The 21,660-nt window shown below is 41.1% G+C and overlaps 1 protein-coding gene across 1 annotated transcript in view; it reads left to right on the top strand.

The window, feature by feature from the left end:
- The first annotated feature begins 448 nt into the window (after positions 1 to 448).
- Positions 449 to 21,660, top strand: part of LOC100772139 (armadillo repeat-containing protein 1) — a 31,495-nt gene continuing 10,283 nt past the window's right edge. The window contains exons 1-3 of the mRNA XM_027403484.2: positions 449 to 588; positions 7,611 to 7,831; positions 17,703 to 17,794. Of these exons, the coding sequence (XP_027259285.1) occupies positions 7,649 to 7,831; positions 17,703 to 17,794 (275 nt within the window). The 5' untranslated portion in view covers positions 449 to 588; positions 7,611 to 7,648. The remainder of the gene's footprint in view (positions 589 to 7,610; positions 7,832 to 17,702; positions 17,795 to 21,660) is intronic.

Genomic DNA, 21,660 nt, shown 5'->3' with positions numbered 1-21,660 from the left:
CCGAGAAGAAACGAATGAAATCTAAGGACGCCAGAGTGCCGACGTTCATAGTAATAACTACAAGGAAATGTCTGAAGGGCCTGAGCAAAGACTCACAGACGCGCATGAAGGATTACAAGGTCGTTTTATTAGACCTGGAAGACTTGCCGGAGACAGAATATTCGGTTTGAATTTCTGAACGCAGAAGCTGAAACCCTGCCGCAGGAACTCTGGGAGTTGTAGTCGCGAAACAGCGATGGACTCGAATGTGTTTAGTACTCGGTGGACGGCGAGCCCTTGGGCCCAATTCAGTGTTCCGAGTTCTCATTGGTCGCGGAGAGTTGACCAATGAGAGATTTGATTTGGAAGTATCCCTTCGCTGATTAGGTGTCCTTCCTCACGTTGCCCTCAGTCTCAGCCAATAGGACTATAAAGCCAGCAGAGGTGACAGGGTCACCGCGGAGCCCGGAGAACCTCATCCGCCGGCGACTCAACCCTGTGCTTCTTTGAGTCAGGCCGCGGCTCTGGTTTGCCGCGCCGCCGGTCGTGTGCCGTCGTGGGTGCGGCTCTGATGCTGCGGCTGGCCCCGGACGCCCGGAGCTCTGGAGGGTACGTGAGCTGGGGGCACGCTGGGGCCGGGAGGCGGCCGCCGTACCGCGGGCCCGCCGCGGCGCCCGCCTCCAGCCAGCAGCAGCCCGCGGGACGTCCCTGCAGGCTCGGGACGCTCGCTCTCCTCCCCGCATCCGACTTTGGCCAGCCAGCCTGTCCTACGGGTGGCGGGTGTCGTCCGCCTCTTTGCTTTTGCTTCAGCTCCCGGCGTTCTTTCTGTAAATCCCGTACACTACGAGATTGAGCGCGCAGGCCTTCGTTCAAGAGAAACCCGTGTCCACAGGTGGTGGGCGTTTGCGCAGTTAGCGGCTCCCTTCGTGATACTATCTCCCCAGCGCTTGCAGTAGAAGTCCCCGCGTGGGTCAGTCGTTCTGTGCTTGCCTGATTGCTCGAAAGTTTTACTGTCCTGCGTTCTTATTTTCTTTCAAACCTGAAACGCGCTCGAGACCGTTATGTGAAGAAGCTGAGGCTTGGAGGAGGTAACTCAATTCCCAGAGAGTTACTGTTAATCTCAGGGAGAAGCCAGATCGGATCTCAGTGTTTGGTGGTGGTGGTTGCTTTTCAACCTCACTTAACACATTAAGGACTTAGGCTAAGTGTGTACCCGCCGCAGCTGTTAGCACGTGAGCGCTTAATACTTTGTGTGAATTAAGTGATGGTTCTTGGCTGAAAGAAAAGAAGAACTTTCCCCACATCTGCCCAGATACAGATGTCTCACATGCTTCGTCCTCCTAAGACTGCCTGACAGCGGCTTAGTCCTCAAATGCTAGCTGATCGACTTCTCAGATTCCCAGACCCCATTGCACCCACTGAGTTTGAACTTGCTTTTCCACAAGATTCCTTAGGGATCGCAGTGCGCAGTAAAAGTTTGAGAAGGATTGTGTTTGTCTACATAGAACCAAAGAAGAGAAGATAAGGCTGGGTCTTGGAGTGTGCCTTTAATCCCAGCATTTGGGAGGTAGTGGCAAGCAGATCATTGTTAGTTCCAGGCCAGCCTGGTCTACATAGGTCAACCAGGGGTAAGTAAGGAAAAATAAAGCCTTCCAAGACTGAGATACAGAAAGACAAGGACGAAGTTTTTCAGTTTTGTTATTTGCAAGACTGAGTTTTCTTTTTCAAAAAAAAAAAAAAATTGCCGCTCGACAATTTTAACCTAGCAGCCCCAAATCTTAAAATAGACATCAGTAGTTAAGGTGTTTCAAAATTGTCTTGTAAGACATCAGGTGCTGACTTTAAAGGTAAAAGAGCAAACTAAGACAAAAGAAAAGTTAACTGCTGATGGCTAAAAGAACCTTTTGTTTATTCACACACGGTTTGCTGCAGTCTAGTTGTCCTATGTAAGGCATACCCTCATTTTCTTTTTGCCAAGAAGGCCTTCCAGTTAGTTTCTTTGGAAGGGAAAGGCTTTTCCAATTTATTCATTTGGCAATTTGATAATAAAGCTGAAGCAAACTGCCAGATTCATGATATCTCATTGCTCAATAATTAGTTTTAGTTTTTAATGTTTTCTTAAAGATTAAAAAAAATCATTTTCTGTGATAGAGAGTTTTGTCTGTATATATGTCTGTGCACCATGTGCATGCCTGGTGCCAGAAGAGGGCATCGGATACTCTAGAACTGGCTTTACAGTTGTAAGTGGCTGTCTGGGTGCTGGGAATTGAACCTGGACTTGGGGAAGATAAGCCTGTGTTCCTAACTGCTGAGCCATCTCTCCAACCCCACCTCAGTGCTCTGCTTAGAGGCATTTGCTTATATGGCAGTAAAAAGTTTCAGGCTCCTGTTTGTACCAGAAATCATTTAATGTGCCTTCAAAAATACCTACTGATGTTTTGGAACGGTCCGAGGAAATTGTATTTATTGAGGCTGTCCAGGTCCGTGCTTCCTGACATTAATGCTTTGGATGAAAACATAACTAGCAAACAAATGAACAAACATATTTGTATTTGAGCCTAATGTGGTATTCAGTATAGAAAGTAAGGGAAGAATTTTGTTTGTTTTAATTTTCATTGTGGTCATTATCTACTATAAATTTGCTCAGATCAGCATTTTAGGTTATTTTAAATTATCCCTCTTTGTGGTGTGTGTGTGTGTGTGTGTGTATGTGTGTGTGTGTGTGTGTGTGTGTGTGTGTGAGAGAGAGAGAGAGAGAGAGAGAGAGAGAGAGAGAGAGAGAGAGAGAGAGAAAGAGAGAGAGATCTCAAGTTGGTGTGTGCATCTGTGCATAAGGATGTATGTGCGTGTCTGTGCACCTTTGTGGATGCCTCAGATCAATATCAGATGTCTTGTCAGTCTTCCTCCGCTTTAGTCTTTGTGACAGGGTCTGTCACTGAAACTCCATGGATCCACCTGTCTCCACCTTCTACAACTAGGATTAACTACATGCACCACTTCACCCAGCTTCTGCATTGGTGTTTGAAATGCAAACTCAGCTTTCATTCTTGTACAGCAGACACTTTATCAACTGAACCATCTCTCCAGCTCTAAAATTATTTTTAGTGTGCCACAAATGAATTAAAATTTTTTTGCATTAGCATACAAAGTAATGGATTTCATGATGGCATTTCCATTGTATGTTGACTCTCATTCAATTTCTTCCTCTGTTTATTTTGAGGTCTGTTAAATCTGGAATAGAGGAAGTTTGGAGTGGATTCTGCAATGATCAATTATAGCTATTTGTCCAGTTTGTGAAGGCAAATATCTCCATCAAACAATTTAAGTTAACTTAAAAGTTAAAAAAACAAACAAACAACAAAATACACTCAGTAAATACGTTAGGCTTAAAGTTCTAATATTTAGAAAGATTTATTTGTGTGTGTGTGGGTATGTGCACATGAGTGCAAGTACTGGTGGAGGACAGAAGAGGGTCAGATACCCTGGAACTGGAGTTACAGGTGGTTGTCAACTACTGAACATGTACGTTTGGAACTGAACTTGGGTCCTCAGCAAGAGCAGTATGTGTTTTTAACCACTCAGTCATCTCCTCATCCCCAAAGTCTAACTTTTAAGCCAGGCAGTGGCAGACACATGTAATCCTATCACCCCAGAAGCAGAAAGGGGATTTCCTCCTTCCTTCTCCTCTCCCTCCTCCCCCCCTTCTTCCTATTTTCCTTTCTGTGTAAGTGTATGTGGCAAGTACTCTTTTATTCCCAGGCTTGTTTCCGTCTTCCTACCTCCAGCATAACTCTTATAAAATCCTCTGTTTTGACAGGCATGTTTGTATACCAATGTCATGGCAGCACTCGGGGCTTTAGCAAGAGGGTTCATACAAGTTGAGCGTAGCTTGGGCTGTTGAGTGAGAATTTCTCTCAAAAATAAAATTAAGATAAAGGAAAAATTGCTTCTGTTAACTCAGCAGTCTAAAGAAACACTGATTATTTAAAAAGATTCAGGCCACATAGTTAGAAAGAGGTGTGTAACCTGATGCCATCAAGATATTAAAATAAAACGAACATTTTGACATTTGACATTTTTTTTACATAAAACCTGTAATTTGGAGGGCAAATCTGAGCTCCAGCCTGCTTTTCTTGCCTCATTTAAAAGTTGTAGTTGCCGAGCTTTGGTGTCGCTTGCCTTTAATCCCAGCACTGGGGAGGCAGAGGCAGGTGGATCTCTGTGAGTTGGAGGCCAGCCTGGTCTCCAGAGCAAGTGCCAGGATAGGCTCCAAAGCTACACAGAGAAACCCTGTCTCAAAAGTCCAAAAAGAAAAAAAAAAAAAAAAGTTGTAGTTGCCATGCAGTTGAGCACAGTTCTGCTTGATGCAGTTGAGTTTCTGTCACTGCCTGATATTTCTGACTTTTCCGAGATAGGCCTTAGTTTGAACCTTTCTCAGTAGGGTTTGAGGATTAGAAGTTTCAAGACATTTTGTCTTCAGGTCATTCCAAAGGATCAGGAAGATTATGTATGACATTTAAGGGATAATCTCATTGAGTAATTATCCAAAGAATGGCAGATAAAAACAGAACTCTGTAGTCTCAAGGAAACCGTAGGTTCTGTGAAAAAGCCACTGAATGTAGTGTTTGTTTGTTTTTTGTTGTTGTTGTTGTTGGTGGTATGTGTGTGTTAACATGCATTTATTTACTGTATGTAGGTTTATGTGTGTATTGGCATATGATGTCACACTGTGCTGAGGGTGGAAGTCAGAGGACAAGATATGGAGTAGGTTCTTTGTTCCACTGTTTGGGTTCCAGAGAGGGAACTTAGTTTCCAAATTTGGTAACACGTTCCTGTACCAACTGATCTGTGGTTTTTCTGTTTTTGTTTTTGACGCAGTATCTCATGTAGCAAAGACTGACCTCAAACTTGCTATGTATCTGAGGATGGCTTTGAACTGCTCCCTCTTGCTTCTCAACTCTCAAGTTCAGGGATGGCAGGCATGTACCACCATGCATGGCTGATTGCTTAGTTCTTCCTTCAGGTTGGATGAGACTTGTGCCATTGACTGTAAAATCCTGTGGGTAAGCTGTTCTTCATAAGCAGGGGTATTTGATGCTGATGGAAGACCCAAGTGACCACAAATCCTAAACTTGGTAGTCTTATCCATGTGCTCAGTCCAGTGTCTTCTTTTATCCTGACTTTTAGAGTGGCAAAAAATAACCATAATATTTTGGTTCTAAGGAAATTACTTGATAAAGGTTATGTTGTTATAAAGTCTTTTTCTTGAGTATCTGCTTGGAGATTAAAATTATTAATGTATTTTTTCTTCTCAACATGGTATGAGTTAAAGACCATTACTGGTTTTTAATTGTATTGCTAAGTAGTTACTCTAACACTATTTATTGAATAATTTTGTTGTTTTCTTTTTTATCATGTACCTTTTATTATGTGGATGGCATAGACAAAGTTCTTTGTATACGTTGTCATTTCATTATACTGTACAATGTTTTGTATCTTGTGTTGTCAACTTCATTTTACAGCTGTGGACATTGATACAGAGTATAAGGAGTTTCCCTGAAGCTTTTAAAAAAGGATTTAATTAGTGTGCATGTATGTGTGTGTCTGTGTGAGTGTATGGCACTTGTGTGTGGGTGATTTCTGAGGCCAGGAGAGACCCTGTATGCTCTGGAGCTGAGATTCCTTGCTGTTGTGAACTCCTGGTGTGGGTGCTGGGAATTTAGGTCCCTCTTGAAGAGCAGGGCCGTCTGCTGGGCTGTCTCTGCAGTGTCCTAAAGCACAGTGTGTTAGTGACCAAACCTTGCCTGGTGTGACTAGGAGACCTCTTGAATGCATAAAGAACCTGGAAGGTGTATTTTTTGCAGTACAGAGCATAGGATCCAGGTCAGTGTTTTAGTGTCGGGAAGTACCCTTGTGAGTCAGGATTGTGCTGTAGTGAGGCTGACTGACTCTTTGCCTCATCCGCCAGAGGCCTGGGGTTACAGGCATGTGCTTTGGGCTAGGAAACTTATCTCCCTTTCCTTTGCTTTTCTGTACATGTCTGTGTGTGCTGAGTCCCGGTCTACTTTGTTACCCCTTTCTACCAAATAACTTCATAGTCTTTTCTGGACTTTAAGACTGTCTCCGTTAATACATGTAACATCTGTATGTTCTTCAGAATAAGGAGTATAATACAACGTCTGATTAGTTGGAGCTATTGATTTTTAAGTGTCTGCATTTACAAAAATTATTTCTTATATTTGTTTCTTTGGCTTTTGCATGTCCTATGAATTACGTTTTCTCAAAGGCTCTATTTCTTAAGGCAGAGACTTACTTGTAACCTATTCCTTGAACTCATGAACTCAGGATCCTCCTGCCTTACTGAAGCCTGTGTGTTGAGATTATAGGTGTGACCTACCAAACCCTGACATGCCAGTTACTTAAGACTGCTGAGAAACAGGAAATACTAATAAATAAGGTTTCCCAACATTTCTGTGCTTAGTCACCAGATGACTTGGAACAACTATTTAACTTCTCTGTGACTGCTTCACTATCTGTGAAATGAATCACCTCATATTTTGTCCCCTCTTCTCATTGTTTTTCTATTAGGTATTAGGAGATGGCACAGAGATGGGTCCAGTTTCATTGTAGTCCTCCAGACTGATTGGTTGAGGCATAGATAAGGCATACAACACGGGCTTTTGGCTTCTTGCAGAGAAGTCCCTTTTCTTTTTCTTTTTTTTTCTTCCCTGACCTTGGGATTGAACTAGGGAACTAAGTGAGGTGTGCTAGGCAGTGCTCTACCATTGAGCTGTACTCCCAGTTCCTTGAATACAATTTTCATTTTGACAAAGGGTCTTAGTAAGTCACCCAGGTGGTCCTGAACTCCACATCTTCTTGTCTCAGTCGCTGAGGTAGCTTGGATCACAGGTGTGCCACAGTGTCTGGCGAGGGCCTCCTTGGGTGCTCTCCTTTTCCTTAGGAGATTTTGTCCTTTGTAGATAGTTTGCTGTGTGTCTCTCCCCAGCCCCTCCCCATAGATGAGCAATAAAAATGCAAGCTGTCAGCTCACTCACTACTTTTCCTTGAGGCACTTGTTTTAGGCCTACAAGTGTTTTCAGAGAGGGAAAGTCTTGGCAGTGTTACAGTTTGAAAAGGAGAGCAAAGGTTACAAACTTGTACATAAAGACCTTGTTTATTGAAGCTGTAGTGCTAAAATATGTAATTGCTAAAATGGGATTTATTGGAATATTGAGGATGACATATGTTCTTTTGCATATATAAATAACTTGATTTCTTCTTCAGCTTATGTTCACTTTATTTTTCACATGCTCTGGAATAACCGGTTCTTATTTTTGTGTGTGTGATTTAGATTCATCTGCTTCCTTCTAAAGATATTACATATAATGAAGTTACTTTAAAGGCACCATAGCTGGGCATAGTTGGCGCATGCTTATAACTCTAGCTTGTGAGAAGTAGAGGCAGGAGGATCAGGATACAAGGACAGCCTCAGCAACATAGGTAGTCTGAGGCCAGTCTGCACTGAGTGAGACCCTGTCTCAGTAAGTAAACTGATGAACAGATGGGATCCTAGTCTACCTTGACAGACTAGAACTGATTTTGTCAACCTTTCTTTTTCTTTTCTTTTACAGAATTTGAGAAGATTTTATTCATGTGCATGTCATAGAAGATGAATTCCTCCTCTTCTACTATGAATGAAGAGCCTGATGCTCTGTCAGTAGTTAACCAGCTACGGGATTTAGCAGCAGATCCATTAAATAGAAGAGCTATCGTCCAGGATCAGGGATGTCTGCCTGGCCTTATTTTATTTATGGACCATCCCAACCCCCCTGTTGTTCACTCAGCTTTACTTGTAAGTTGCTTTTAATATTTTCAGTGTTGGTGTTTTAATTTTGCAATTAAGAATTTTCGAAGACCTTTGATAACATGGTAATAGACTAAAGGCATTGTTAGATCATGTAGTCTGTATTTTGCCATGTAAAAAGTATGGAAACTATGGTATATGTGTAGTTCTTTAACACAAATAGCCATATGTTGATTTGGTTCTTTAATGTAAATGGTAACTATATAACACATATATAAAATGTTCTGGTACATGGCATTTTCAGTTAACATGATGATTTACTATTTTCATTTTCTTTTTGACATGGAATATTGCTGTGTTGACCAGGCTGTTCTTCCAGCTCTTGGATTCAGGTCATCTTTTGACTGCAGGCATACACCACCACACCCAGATCATTACTGTCTTTTCTCTTTCTCCTCCCCCACCCCAATACACACCATTTGTGTGTATAGCTGAGACAACCTAGGGCTTTATGCATGTTAGGCAAGCCTTCTATTACTGATCTGTGTTCCCTAGCCCATCAGTTACGAGAACTCTTGGGTTCAGAATGGTACTTTTTAGTACAAGGGATTGGAATCAGGGTGTCATGAATGTTAAGTACATCCTGTACTGAACTACATCTACCTCCCCCCCACCTCTCTCTCTCTCTCTCTCTCTCTCTCTCTCTCTCTCTCTGTGTGTGTGTGTGTGTGTGTGTGTGTGTGTGTGTGTGTGTGTGTGTGTGTGTAATTTCATCACAGCTCTTTTTGTTGGGGATGGAGATAGATGGAGACAGGATCTTGTATCCCAGGCTAACCTTACCCTGACCCAGCCTCCCAAGTACTGGGATAATAGATGTACACAACCCCATCTGGTACAGAACAGCTTTCAAAGATGTAACTCATATGCCATCATAAAGTTCATGCATTTAAAGTGGACACTTGAGTGGCTTTTATTCACAGAGTTATACAGCCATCCCCTGTAGTCAGTTTTAGAACTTTTTAATTTTGTTATATTGTTTTGAGATACAGTCGTCTTATATATTCAAGACCTACCTGGAATTTGAGATCCTGTTGATTTAGCCTCTCATATGTTTGGATTATAGGAGAGATTACCACATCTTGCTTTAGAACCTTTTTATCACTCCAGAGAGAGTATGTACTGATTAACTCTTACTTCCTAGTGCCATCCTCATTGTGTAGGCAGCACTGGATTACATATTGGTGACTTTTGTGACTTTTCTGTCATTTGTATTATGTTGGAACAGATGAACCTCAACAAGTGTCAGTGCTTCATTTCTTTTATGTCTGGATAGTATTCCAGTGTAAGCACATACACCATGGTTTATCCATTCACTAGCTGATGGACATGACACTTACTCTAATATATGGTAAGGAGGACAGATAAGGAAAGAAAGTATACAGGCTCAAAGCTAACAATTCAAAAGGAATTATGAGAAATGTGGAGGCTAAAGAAACATGCTAAAGAGCAGCAAGACCATCAGACATTCAGAATGGAGGAATTTCTGAGCAACAGGTAAAATCTGGTCCCTTCAGTAATACTGTTTTTGGTTTTTTGAGACAGGGTTTTTCTGTGTAGCTTTGGAGCCTATCCTGGCACTTGCTCTGGAGACCAGGCTGGCCTTGAACTTACAGAGATCTGCCTGCCTCTGCCTCCCGAGTGCTGGGATTAAAGGCGTGTGCCACCAATGCTTAGTACTTAATATATTACAAAAAAAAAAAAAAAGGCAGCTGGAGTGGAGGACAACAGTGATGGAAGTAGCTATTACATATTTTAAGGGATGTATCAGTCAAATGTTATTTGTAGACCTGACTTATAACCTGATTTAAACAAATTCATCATAAGCAATTTTTGAGTGGCTGGAAGTGCATGTACAGTATACAGTAGATGATACTAAAAAGTTGCTATGAAGGCTGGTGAGATGACAGCAGTTGACTGCTCTTGCAAGGTACCTTAGTTTGTGGTACACAGGCACACATATAAGCAAAATACCTATGTCCGTAAAATAAAACAGTTTTAAAAATTTTAAGTCATTATGGCCAATAAGATGGCTTCGTGGCCAGTAAAAGTGCTTGCCACCAAGCTTGATAGCCTGCATTGGTGCCTGGAACTCACATGTTGGGAGGGGACAGCCAACTTCTGGAAGTTGTCTTGTTGTGACTTCCAGGCATTGTGTTGTGGTGCAGAGTTATGCACACAAAATAATGTAAGAATTAAATTAAAAATGTAATGTCATTAAGTGTGGCTGCACACACTAATCCTGACACCTGAAAGACAGAGGCAGATAGATCTCTGAGTTTGGGACCAACATGGTCTACATAGTGAGTTCCAGGCCAGTTATCACTATATAGTGAGACTCTGTCAAAGCAAAAGCAAAACAAAGAATTCCCTGCTGTTGAAATGTTATTAGCTAGACAATGAAATGTGTTAAGACTTGAAGAAAAGTACTTTTTTTAAAAAGGTCATTTGTGTAGAATTTTATAATAGTATTAAGATAATTTAATACTAACTTCTTCCTGGGCATGGTGTCACATACCTTTAATCCCAGCACTTGGGAGGTAGAGGCAAGTGGATCTCTGAGTTCAAGGCCACCATAGTGTACATAGTGAATTCCAAATTGGCCAGGTATACACAGTGATATCCTGTCTCAAAACCCAAAACAACAAATTAACAAAACACCAATTAATTTCTTAGATATAGTGAAATATCTGCAAATGAGAATTTACGATCTCTAATGTTCAGTTACAACTATGGACCAGAGAGGGATAAAACCAGATTGTCAAGTGATGACTGGTGCTTATTGAAGCTGAATGATGGGTACATGGAGGTCACCACACATTTTCTTTATGTGTGTGCCTCAGTATTTCTATTACAGTTAAAAGAGATGGGCTAGAGGCAGTGGATGAGGAGTTAAAGGTCAGCCTGTGTCACATGAAATGTTGCCTTATCACACAACAGGCAGGAACAACAGACAGGAGGAAGGATTACTTTTGACTCTTGTTTCAGAGGGATTCAGTTCATGAGTTCATGGTGGAGAGAATGTGTGGCAGGCTCCTTACATCACAGTGAATGTGAAATGACTGAATGGCAGCCAGGGATGGGTATTACCTTCAAAAGCTCTCCTGTCCCCGGCAGTGATCTAGCCAGACCTTCCTTAGGATCCAGTCTTCAAAATAGTGTTACAAACTGGATCAGCTCTTCACAACACAGCCTTTGGTGGGGGACATTCCAGATGCAAACGACATCAGTATTTGTTGTTTTATTTTGCTGTTTTGCAACTATGTAGTCTGTCCTGTCTTGTCTCCTTCAGTTTGGGATTACAGGCATGGCACCCTCACATCTGACTGGAGTAGGTAATTTTTCGGGGAGGATTTCCTAAGTATACGAACTAGGAAAGGCTGTTTACTGTGGGGGAGGGTAAAATTGCTCAGCAGTGCTGAGCACTGCTTAGTGCAGTAATATTGGATTGATATGATCTAATACTAGATTATTAAACTACTTTTCTTCCTACTTCAGGCCTGCTATAGGCTCTGAGGGCCTAATAGCTGCATTTGTCCAGGGTTGATACTTGGCCAGGTAAGTTGGACAGAATGACTGCAAGGACATTAGAAAAGGATCATGGCAGGATTGGTTAAAATGGTGAGATTGTATGTGCCAGCCTGAGTAAGGGAGCTGAAATAGAAGGCTAGAGCTAATGGAAAACTAGAGGTTGAGGTTCTAGGAAGGATGACAAGCAGACATGCATTTTACTTTATTTTTATTTTCTTTTCAACAAACCCATGTGGAGTATATTAGTAGAAAAGAAAAGGGGGAGGGTGTTAGATGTTGGCCAACTGGGAACAGAGTGTGTGTGTGGAGGGTGAGGGCTTGAGCTTAAAAGGGGAAGCCTGCGAATGTACACTGAGTCCTTAGGAAGCTCTATAACGAGTGACGTAGTGATGATGTGGCCATGCCACTGTGTGTGCCCTGCCCATCGTCAGGGGTGTGGGGTCAGCATAATACTGGAGTTCCAACAATCTCTCATTATTATTAAAAAGGTGGAGTGTTAGATTTGGCAAGTTAGAGAAGAAGGACATCGACTTCTCAAGACTGCTTCCTGTTGACCGTCTCTGGGGGACCTGAGAAAGCTGGGGTGTTGCCATGTCCTGGGGTAGCTTGTTGCTCCATTGAAGTCCTGGCTGTTTGGAACTCTGGCATCTCTGTAGATCTGGCAAAATGTTAATACGGTAGAGGACAAAGTTAGGTTTAGAAAAAAAATTTTTTTTTCCTTAGGTCTTGGTACTTGAGGGGAGGATTGTAAGATGAGGGAGGGATTCCCGAGGGGTCCCAAGATGAGGGAAGGGAGTCCCGGGACCTGGGGAAGGTTGAATAATATTTATTTGGAGTGAATCTGACCTGTTTGGATGGGTCCAGTTTGGCTCCCTGGAACTTACAAGAATCCTTTGAGTTTGTAAAAACGTAACTATTAGACACATTAGCAGCACATTTATGTCAGAGACGACTTGGCTGAAAGCATTAACATTTTTAAAGCTGACAGATATTTTTAGCACAATAAAAAGCACCGTAATTTTGAGCTTGTAGTTTTGATCATATAGTGGTATTGTTTGGTGTTTAGTACCCTGTTAGAATTGGATTAATAGCTTATTAGCTGGTTGTTTCATTGTCATCTAGGCTGTATGGAATTTTTCTGGTTACCTTTACTCAGGAGGCACAAATGTTTGGTGGTCTTTGTGTCTCTAGATCCATGGCTTCCAGCAGGCATTCCTGTAACAACAGCTAATTGGTTGGATTAGAAGTTTTGAATGAGTTATTGAGGGATACATAGGAGATTGATGAGCAGGATTCAATTAGAAACAGGAGAGTTCCCACACCTTTAATCCCAGCACTCGGGAGGCAAAGGCAGGCGGATCTCTGTGAGTTTGAAGTCAGCGTGGTCTACAGAACGAGTTCTGGGACAGGCTCCAAAGCTACACAGAGAAACCCTGTCTCGGAAAAAAAAAAAAAAAAAAAAGAAACAGAGTTTAGGAAAGCATATGGGGTTCCCAGTGTGGTTGTAGGAGTGGAGGCTTATTCTTCTGAAATAGGAGACAAAGTAGTTTATCCTGGTGTCCTCCAAAGCTTAAGAGAACAGGGTCCTGTTGCAGACACTGTGTATGAGGGGTGAGTCTCAGGTGGAGAAGAAGTAAAGGACTTGAGGTGGGATAAGTGAATCCAGTGGAGGAGGCCCTCAAGCTTAGCAGCTGTTGGATTGACAAGAATCACCTTGAAGGGGCCCTGCCATTTACGGGACAAGAGCAGAGGGGTGTTGGTCTGGAGGAGAGAGAAGGACCTGGTCCCTGATATTAATTGGGGATATACAGGGATTGGCACATGGTTGAGGTAAAGAGTGATCAGTAAAGTTCCATAAGAAGGAACAGAGATGATGAAGTAAGGGTGTAAGCAGGTGGAAAGGGAGAGGTGAGGGTTTAGGTGAGAGACCGGTGTCAGAACTGAGTTCAAAGGGTGAGATGAAAAGGGGTCATTTGGGGAGAGCTCTAAGCCTGAAAAGAGTCAGAGGCAAGAGCTTTACCCAATCAAGGTGAAGTTCCTGTGACATTTTAACAAGAACATTTTTTAAAGAACAGTTAGTTTGCTCTACCTTCCCTGAGGACTGGTGATGATATGGGATATGAAAACTCCAAGGGATGTTGAGAGTTTTAGACAGGGTTTGGGAGATCTGTGAGGTGAACTCAGGACCATTGTCTGGCTGAAGAGAGGCTGGAATTCCAAATTCCAAACTGGGGAATAATTTCCCTGAGAAGGATGTCAGAGACTGACTGACTGGGCCTTTTTGTTAGTGGTTGGAAATGCTTCTCCCCACCTCGAGAAGGTATCAACTAATTCCAGGAGATATTTAACTAGGTAGACGTATATTTTAATAGTTCCCCTTTCATAACTTTCTTTAGTTCACTCCCAGTTTGATAAGATGCATTTTGAACTTATCTGTCTACTTTTATCATATGCTATATGTATGATGTGAGAATCATACATTATATTTCCTTCTTTTTTCCCATCTTTGTTTTGTTTTCATTATATCTTATACTTCTATATGTTTCTAATATATGAATATATACATGTATATTAATTTAAACGTTTAGTGTGTTTTCAGTCTTGGTGTCTTGGTGTGTGTTTGATGATACTCAGGATTGAGCTAGAACCTCACACATGCTAAACAAGCACCTAGCTAAGTCCCTAGCATTCACTTAGCTTTAAAATGTATTACATTTTTAAAAATTCAGTTTGTTTTTGTCTATGACAGGGTTTCTCTAGATAGCCTAGCCTGTTGGGACCCACTATGTAAGACCAGGCTTGTTTTGAGTTTGAAAGAGTTCTGCCTGCTTCTGCCTCTCAAATGCTGCCATTATAGGTGTGTGCTACCACATCCAGTTCCAAATATTATGTCACTTGGAAGTTTGAAAGGATTATTTGGAGTGCTGTTGCCCTGTAGTTTAAGGCTTGTCTCCAGCTCTGGTTTTGTTTTGAGAGTCTCATATAAGCCCTGGCTAGCCTGGACTTTATAGACCAGGTTGGCCTTGAACTCATAGAGATCTGCCTTCAAAATACTGGGATTAAAGGCATGTGCCATCATACCTGATATTGCTTCAGCTGTTTACCCCCTTTGTTCACTTCTTTCAGAGCTAGAATTGAAGATATGTGCCACTACATTCAGTTTCAAGTGTCTTTTATATTTATTATCATCTTTACTGCTTAGGTGTTCTTCACTCCTGGGTCTTGCACTAGCGCCCTTTTCTTTGCTGCTGCTGCTGTTGCTTCTTCTTCTTCTTCTTCTTCTTCTTCTTCTTCTTCTTCTTCTTCTTCTTCTTCTTCTTCTTCTTCTTCCTCTTCTTCCTCTTCTTCCTCTTCTTCCTCTTCTTCCTCTTCTTCTCTTCTTTTTTCTTTTCCCATAAGGTCTCAGTCTTGCAGTCCAGGCTGGCTTGGAACTTACTGTGTAAATCTGACTTGCCTGGAACTCATGTCTGTCTGCCTGCCTCAATCTCTGGAGTGCTGGGGATACATGAGTGGGCCACTGTATCAGGCTGCCAGCTTATATGATTTCTAATAAGAAAAGTGCTATACTTTTCATATGTCTGCACATTTATTTGTGTGTGTGTGTGTGTGTTGTGTGTGTCCATGTGTGTCATGGTCACTTGTGGACGTCAAAGAGCAGTTTTCAAGAGTAGATTTTCTCCTTCTATCATATACTCTGGGGATTGACTTCAGCTAGGAATCAAACCCAATTTAGGGATAGAACTGAGGTCATCCGGCTTCCGTGGCTTGAGCCTTTTTTCTTGCTGAGCCAGCTTGCCACCCTGATAATGGCTTTTGTGACTTCATCAGTGAACTATATTACTGTTTTTTTCAGGAAATGGTTGATAAGTGTATTATAGATTTTGTTGTGTATTTTCTTTTTATTGTTATTTTACTTGGAATTTATTGAATTTCTTGGGTCCATTATTTTTTCATAGGTTTTTATTTTTAATTTTTGCTGAAAGTGTTCTCCCCCCATTCTTCAGGCCTACTAACGTTAGCATATGTTGTCCTGTAGACACTCCTGCACCTAGCCTTTATGCTCCTTTTTTTAAATCCCTTTTCTTCCTTTCTGTACTTTATTTTGGTTGGTTTCTGTTGCTACATTTTAAGCTCTACTGCTCTTTATTCTGTAATACCTAATGCTTTCATTTCAAATATGTTTTGCCCTGTAGAAGTTGTTTGTCTTCTTAATGGCTTCTATTCCTTTCCTCCTCATCTTCAATTTTCTTCCTCATCCTCAAACATGGAACATATTTTTTTCCCTTTTTTTTTTTTTTTTTTTTTTTTTTTTTCGAGACAGGGTTTCTCTGTAGCTTTGGAGCCTATCCTGGAACTCACTCTGTAGACCAGGCTGTCCTTGAATTCACAGAGACCCACCTGCCTCTGCCTCCTGAGTGCTGGGAATAAAGGCATGTGCCACCAACACCTGGCCTAACATGGAACATATTATAATAGCTTTTTGATGTTTATCTAATTCATAACCTCTATTTTACCTTGATTTCTATCTTTTGGTTACTTTTCTTGCCTCACTATTCTGGATATAGGTTACAGTTAATGTGCCTGGCTTTTGAAAATTGTTTTAAGCTGTGCATGGTGGCCCACACCTTTAATCCCAGCACTTGGGAGGCTGAGGGAGATACTCTTGAGTTTGAGGCCAGCCTGCTCTACATAGTGAGTTCCAAGACAGCCAGGGTTAACACAGAGAAACCCTGTCTCAAAAAAAAAAAAAAAGTTTTAAATATTCCTATAAATACTGTTGAATTTTTTTCAGTGTTGCTTTTAGGTAACTTGGGGCCAGTTTGATATTTCAAGATTGCTTTGGTCTTTGTTAACAGAGTGTGTGCAATCTGTGATACCTCCTTTGCCATGATGAACACATCTAAGTGTTCACCCAGATGCCTCATGTGTGGTTAAGTCTTTGTTCCCCTGGCAAATGTCGTCCCAAACTATTCCCACCTCATCCTGAGTTCAGGGATTTGTTTGATTTACTTTGTGGTGGTGTTATTCCCTCACCATGTGATCTTTTATACTTCGAATGTGCAGATTGATACTTAAACACAGACTCTCTGGCCCTCTCTGTAGGTCTTTGAAAGTCTTGCTGTTTGAGACCCTACTGTGTGTCTCTTCTCTGCAAGTATGACTGCTGTGACTTCTTCAGTCTTATGTCTACCTCATAAACCAAGCCATTTGAGTTTCCCTCTAGTACTACCTTCTAGAAATGCTACCATCTAGACCATGTTTGCTGAGAAGGAAAGGGCCAATTCTAGGACCTACCTCACCCCCTTCCCCCTAAGGATACAGCTATTTCTTGACCAGTGTCTGAAACAGGCATTGAGTATAAGTTTCTACAGGAAAGGATAGTTTGCCTGTCAGCTTAACCTTTATTAGGTGAAACACAAATCACAGCTATAGTAATTGCAGAAAGAAACACTGGTGGTTAAGTTTGTGCCCTTTATAGTTGTCACATTTTTCAATAAAGATCCAATACTTTTACTTGAAAGGCAAAAGGCCTTATAGAAATCTGAAGATAAGTAGATTGAGATGGCTTTGAGTTACGATGATGAAGTCTGTAGATGATAGCAATATAGATGTGTAAAGGCAAACAACCAAACAACTCTAAAGAAGCAGGATGTGAGGGAAATAGTGGCAAACAAATGTGCTTATTGTAAGAGAAAAGGTTCTTGAAAAAGTTAGCTTAACTTATAAATACAGAACTGTGGCCATTAATTCATCTTTTAATTTTCATTTATTTTGATGTTTAGAGACGGGGTCTCCTTCTGTAGCTCCATTATCCTGAAACATACTATGCATTCAAGGCTAGCCTCTGACTCACAGAAATCCTCCTACTCCTGCCTCCTTCTTGGTGAAATTGCAGACATAAGCCACTATGCCTGTTTGAGAGGTGTAGTATAGTAAAACTGAAGTCCATTCATTTTATGTTTTGTCCCCCAGCAGTTTATTTTAATTAATGTATAAAAAGCATCCAGGAAAGTGATAGCTATTAGAACTGCTTTTTCAGATTAATAAATGGAATATAGCCCCTTGTGGCCTTGTAAAGATGAAATGATAAATAAAAGTGGAATTACCTAATTTTGACCTTGCAGATAGGGTTGGAATGTTTATTTCATAGGGCACATTCAGTTACCACAGCCCCTGAAAGATTGTTTTAAATGTTACATTTAAAGGAAAGTTTAAAGTCAATTGATGCTGAAAATAAAAACTTAATTTCTTTTTCCTCTTGCAGTAAATTATAAGTGGTCAGAGTTTTGAGCAGTCTTGTTTTGTGAATTGACTGTTGTCTCTGCTGCAGGCGCTCCGGTACTTGGCTGAGTGTCGTGCAAACAGAGAGAAGATGAAGGGAGAGCTGGGGATGATGTTAAGCTTACAGAATGTCATACAGAAGTAAGTACAGAGGAGGAAGAGAAGTGGGTCTGTATGAGCCAATTGATGACTCAAGCTTACTGACATTTTATTTTCTTTTATAAGTTCATAATATTATTTAGAAATTTTAACTATAACAAGTTAGGCTTCTGTAAGTTTTGTGTCCAAAAATATTTTTCTAGTGAATATTAATTTTCTGTGTAGCCATGGATGTCCTGGAACTCGCTCTGCAGACCAGGCTGGCCTTGAACTCAGAGATCTGTTTGTCTCTGCCTCTTTCTTGAGTTCTGGCATTAAAAGTGTGTGCTCCCCTGCCAGGCTGTTAATTTTTTTTTTTTTTATTGGTAAAGATGGTTATTAACAGTACTTATATATGTTTTATTTAAAATGTTGAAATTCATCCTGTCATTTTGGGGATATTAATAAGTATTCCATAATTTGCTTCTCCTGTATTATACTGATAATCCTAGGACATTTGCAACTGATGTGGCAGAAATAGGGCAACAGGGTTTTTTGTCCAGATTTCAAGACAGCTGAATATCTGTGACTCCAAACATTTCTTTCCCACTGTTTTTTTTTTTTAATTTTTAAAAAATTTTTATTTCATGTGCATTGGTGTTTTTGCCTGCATGTATGTCTATATGGGTTGTCGGATCCCCTGGAACTGGAGTTATAGACAGTTGTGAGCTGCCATGTGGGCAGCTGGGGATTGAACCTGGGTCCTCTGAAAGAACAGCCAGAACTCTTAACCATTGAGACATCTCTTCTCCCCCTCCCCCACTGTATTTTCTATTCCATTAACTTCTGCTTGTGCATTTATGCTGTAAAGATTTAAAATTCACTATTTCCTACTGGCTAAAAAAGGATATCAAGAAATCACTTGCTCATGGACCATTGCCTAAAAGTAAAAGAATACTATATGTGTGTTTATTTTATTTTTGAGACAGAGTCTTCAGAGCTCAGGCTGGCCTCAAACTTACTCACTCTGTAGTTAAGAATGATCTTGCACTACTGATCTTCCTGCCTTTACTTCCAGAGTGCTGTTACTGCAAGTGTGGGTGTGGGTATGGGTTGGGGGGAGTAAACTCAGGGCTTCATCTCTGCTAGTCAAGCACTTTTTCAGCTGAGCCACATTTCCAGCAGCGTGTGTGTGTGTGTGTGTGTGTGTGGGGGGGTGTGTGTGTGGGGATCTGGGGGGGTTCTGTGTGTGTGTAGGGTACTGTGTTTGGGGTGTGTGGGGGAGTGTGTGTGTGGGGGGGAGTGTATGTATGAGGTGTGTTAGGAGGAGTGTGTGTGTGTGAACATGTGTGTGTGAGATCATTTTTTTTTTTCTAAAGAAAAAGTCTTACACTGAATGAAGCTTTATAAAGTACATGAGTTGATTTGGTAGCAGAGCAGCCAGACAGCTAGTCACAGTAAATGGTCTACAGTGGAATATCATGGAGGACTGTCCCTATTACTTATCTTATGGGGCTTTACTCAAAGGGCCATGATCATGGTCACTTCACCATGGTCATGGAAATTCAGTTTCTTTTGGTAAGGTTGTTGTGAATCTAATTGAAAGCTTATGGAAACAAATCAGTGGCATGTGTATTTCTTAAACAGGCATAGTTATTGAAGTTGAAAGTAAGTGGTACAAAAAAACATGTGGAAAATTAGATTTCAAAGCAGTGTTAAAGCCTGGAGGTGGTGGAGCACACCATTAATCCCATTACATTACTCCAGAGAGGCAGGGGAATCTTTTGAGTTTCAGGCCAGTCTGTCTACAGAATGAGTTTCAAGACAGCCAGGGCTACAAAGGGAAACCCTATCTCAAAAAACAAACAAACAAAAAAACAGAAAAAGGAGTGTTGAAAGCCAGGTGTTATTACTCATACCTAAGATTCCAGCATCCAGAAGTCTGAAGCACAGGATTGCCAGGAGCTAGAGTCAGCTAGACTCTGGAGACTGCTTTGAAAAACAGTGAGAGGCTCATCCCGAGATCCACCCACAGTCAATCACAACTATCTGAAATGCCAGGTTTAGGGGATCTGAACTCCTCTTCCAGCCTCTGTGGACACTGCATGCATGTAGTGCATAGACATACATACAGACAAAACATCTGTACACATAAAAATAGTGTTTTTAAAAAAAATGTTTAAAAACTAAAATACATTTTACATTTGAACTTTTAAAAATTTAGTGAGTTCAGTTAACATACACTTTAACCTATAAAGCAATTTCTTAACCTAGTTGGCTCAAGAATGTGGTAAAGTGTGTATATGTGAAAAAGATACATTGGCAAAGTAGGGAGACTGCCGTGAAGTTACTGAGAGAAACTGAAGACATCTTGGCAGGGCAGCAGGGAAGGAGATCTAAGATAAAGTTAGAAAAGTAGATTAATGCCTTAGACATAAATAAGGCTGGAACATGAATGGGCAGTACACTTTCAACAAGGAAGGAACAGATGGGCAGAGTGTGATTACAGTATAGATGTGACAGCCATCCCAGTGGACAGCTGCAAGCCCAAAGAATGCCTTTTAGATCAGTCCTACACTGAACAGAATGACATCTTATTGGAGGCTGCCTGGGAAGAACTTCCCCTGCCCTTGGATTTGTGATGGTTCCAAAGCTGCTATGTTTGCTACTTTACTGTAGCAGAACAGTCCTTTATTTAGTGTATCTAATTTTGCTTTTTAAATTTATTTTTGCCTGGCTGTAGAGATCAGAGGCCTTTAACAAAACACTGAGCTATCTCATTGGCTTGTAGGGCAGTGTGCACTTGTATGCATGTGTGTGCACAAGTCTGTCTGTTTAAACCAATTCTATTCAGAGGCTTGAAGGACAGTTGGACCTAAAGACATCCACTGGATCTATCTTCTGTGTTGGTGGGCCAGATCTTCCTTGTCATTAAAAGCTATAAAGGCCTTTTTCTGAGGGGGATCCAAGCGGTGTGTCTGTATGGCTTCTGAAAGTAACTTATTTTTTTTTTAAGTGAAGTATACATTTTTAGAACAATGTGGGGATTGCTTGTTTCACTAATAATAACACCCCCATTCTCATTTTTTGAAGGTCCCCTTCCAAGCTTCTTAAGTATTGATCTTGTTTCCCTAGCTCCCCTTTCAAGCTTGGGGAAAGTTACTTCTGTTCACCAGAATAAGCATTAGAAGTATCTACATTTAAATTCTGTGTTAATATAGCTAGTCTAGTTAGCCTGGTCAGTCACTGCCTGCTTAGTGTTAACATTACAAGCAGACTCTCATGCTACCTGGCATTTCCGTGGGTGCTTGGGATCCAAACTCCATTTCTCATGCTGCATGGCACATGCTTTCCCTGTTGAGCTGTCTTCCTGGCTTTGTTAGTATTTCTTTAAATGGCATTATTCTTATGCTTGCCAGCAGTTTCCATCTTACTGGATTGTTTTTCAAACATTGAAAAATATCCGCATTGCAGCTCTCTGTCTGTCCAGTTCAACTTTAAAAATAACTTAAGCTACCTGAATTGACATAAAAGAGATGGTTCAAGCAAAAATTATAGTAGCAGAGAAATTTGACAACCTGATCCTCACTACTTGACTTCTTTTTTAATGATTTTATTTAAATGTACTTTTGTACTATGCCGGGATAGATTCCAAATCTCAGTGAATCATATTTTAAATGAAATTAGGAGATTATTACCGCCTAGCCAGGCATAGTGGCTTATTATGTGTGTCTTAGGGTTTCTGTTGCTGTGAAGAGTCACCATGACCACAACAAATCTTAAAGGAAAGCTAAGGTTGGCTTATAGTCCATTGTTATCACAGCAGGAAGCATGGTGGCATGCGGGCCGATGTGCTCTAGAAGGAGCTGAGAGTTCTACATCTAGATCTGTAGGCAGTTGGAAGGCTGGAGCACTTGAAACCTCAAAGC

The sequence above is a fragment of the Cricetulus griseus genome, chromosome 2 (assembly GCF_003668045.3).
Source record: "Cricetulus griseus strain 17A/GY chromosome 2, alternate assembly CriGri-PICRH-1.0, whole genome shotgun sequence".
In the NCBI taxonomy this organism is placed as follows: domain Eukaryota; kingdom Metazoa; phylum Chordata; class Mammalia; order Rodentia; family Cricetidae; genus Cricetulus; species Cricetulus griseus.
Note: the sequence above shows the minus strand (reverse complement) of the source record. Positions and strands in the feature narration are given on the sequence as shown.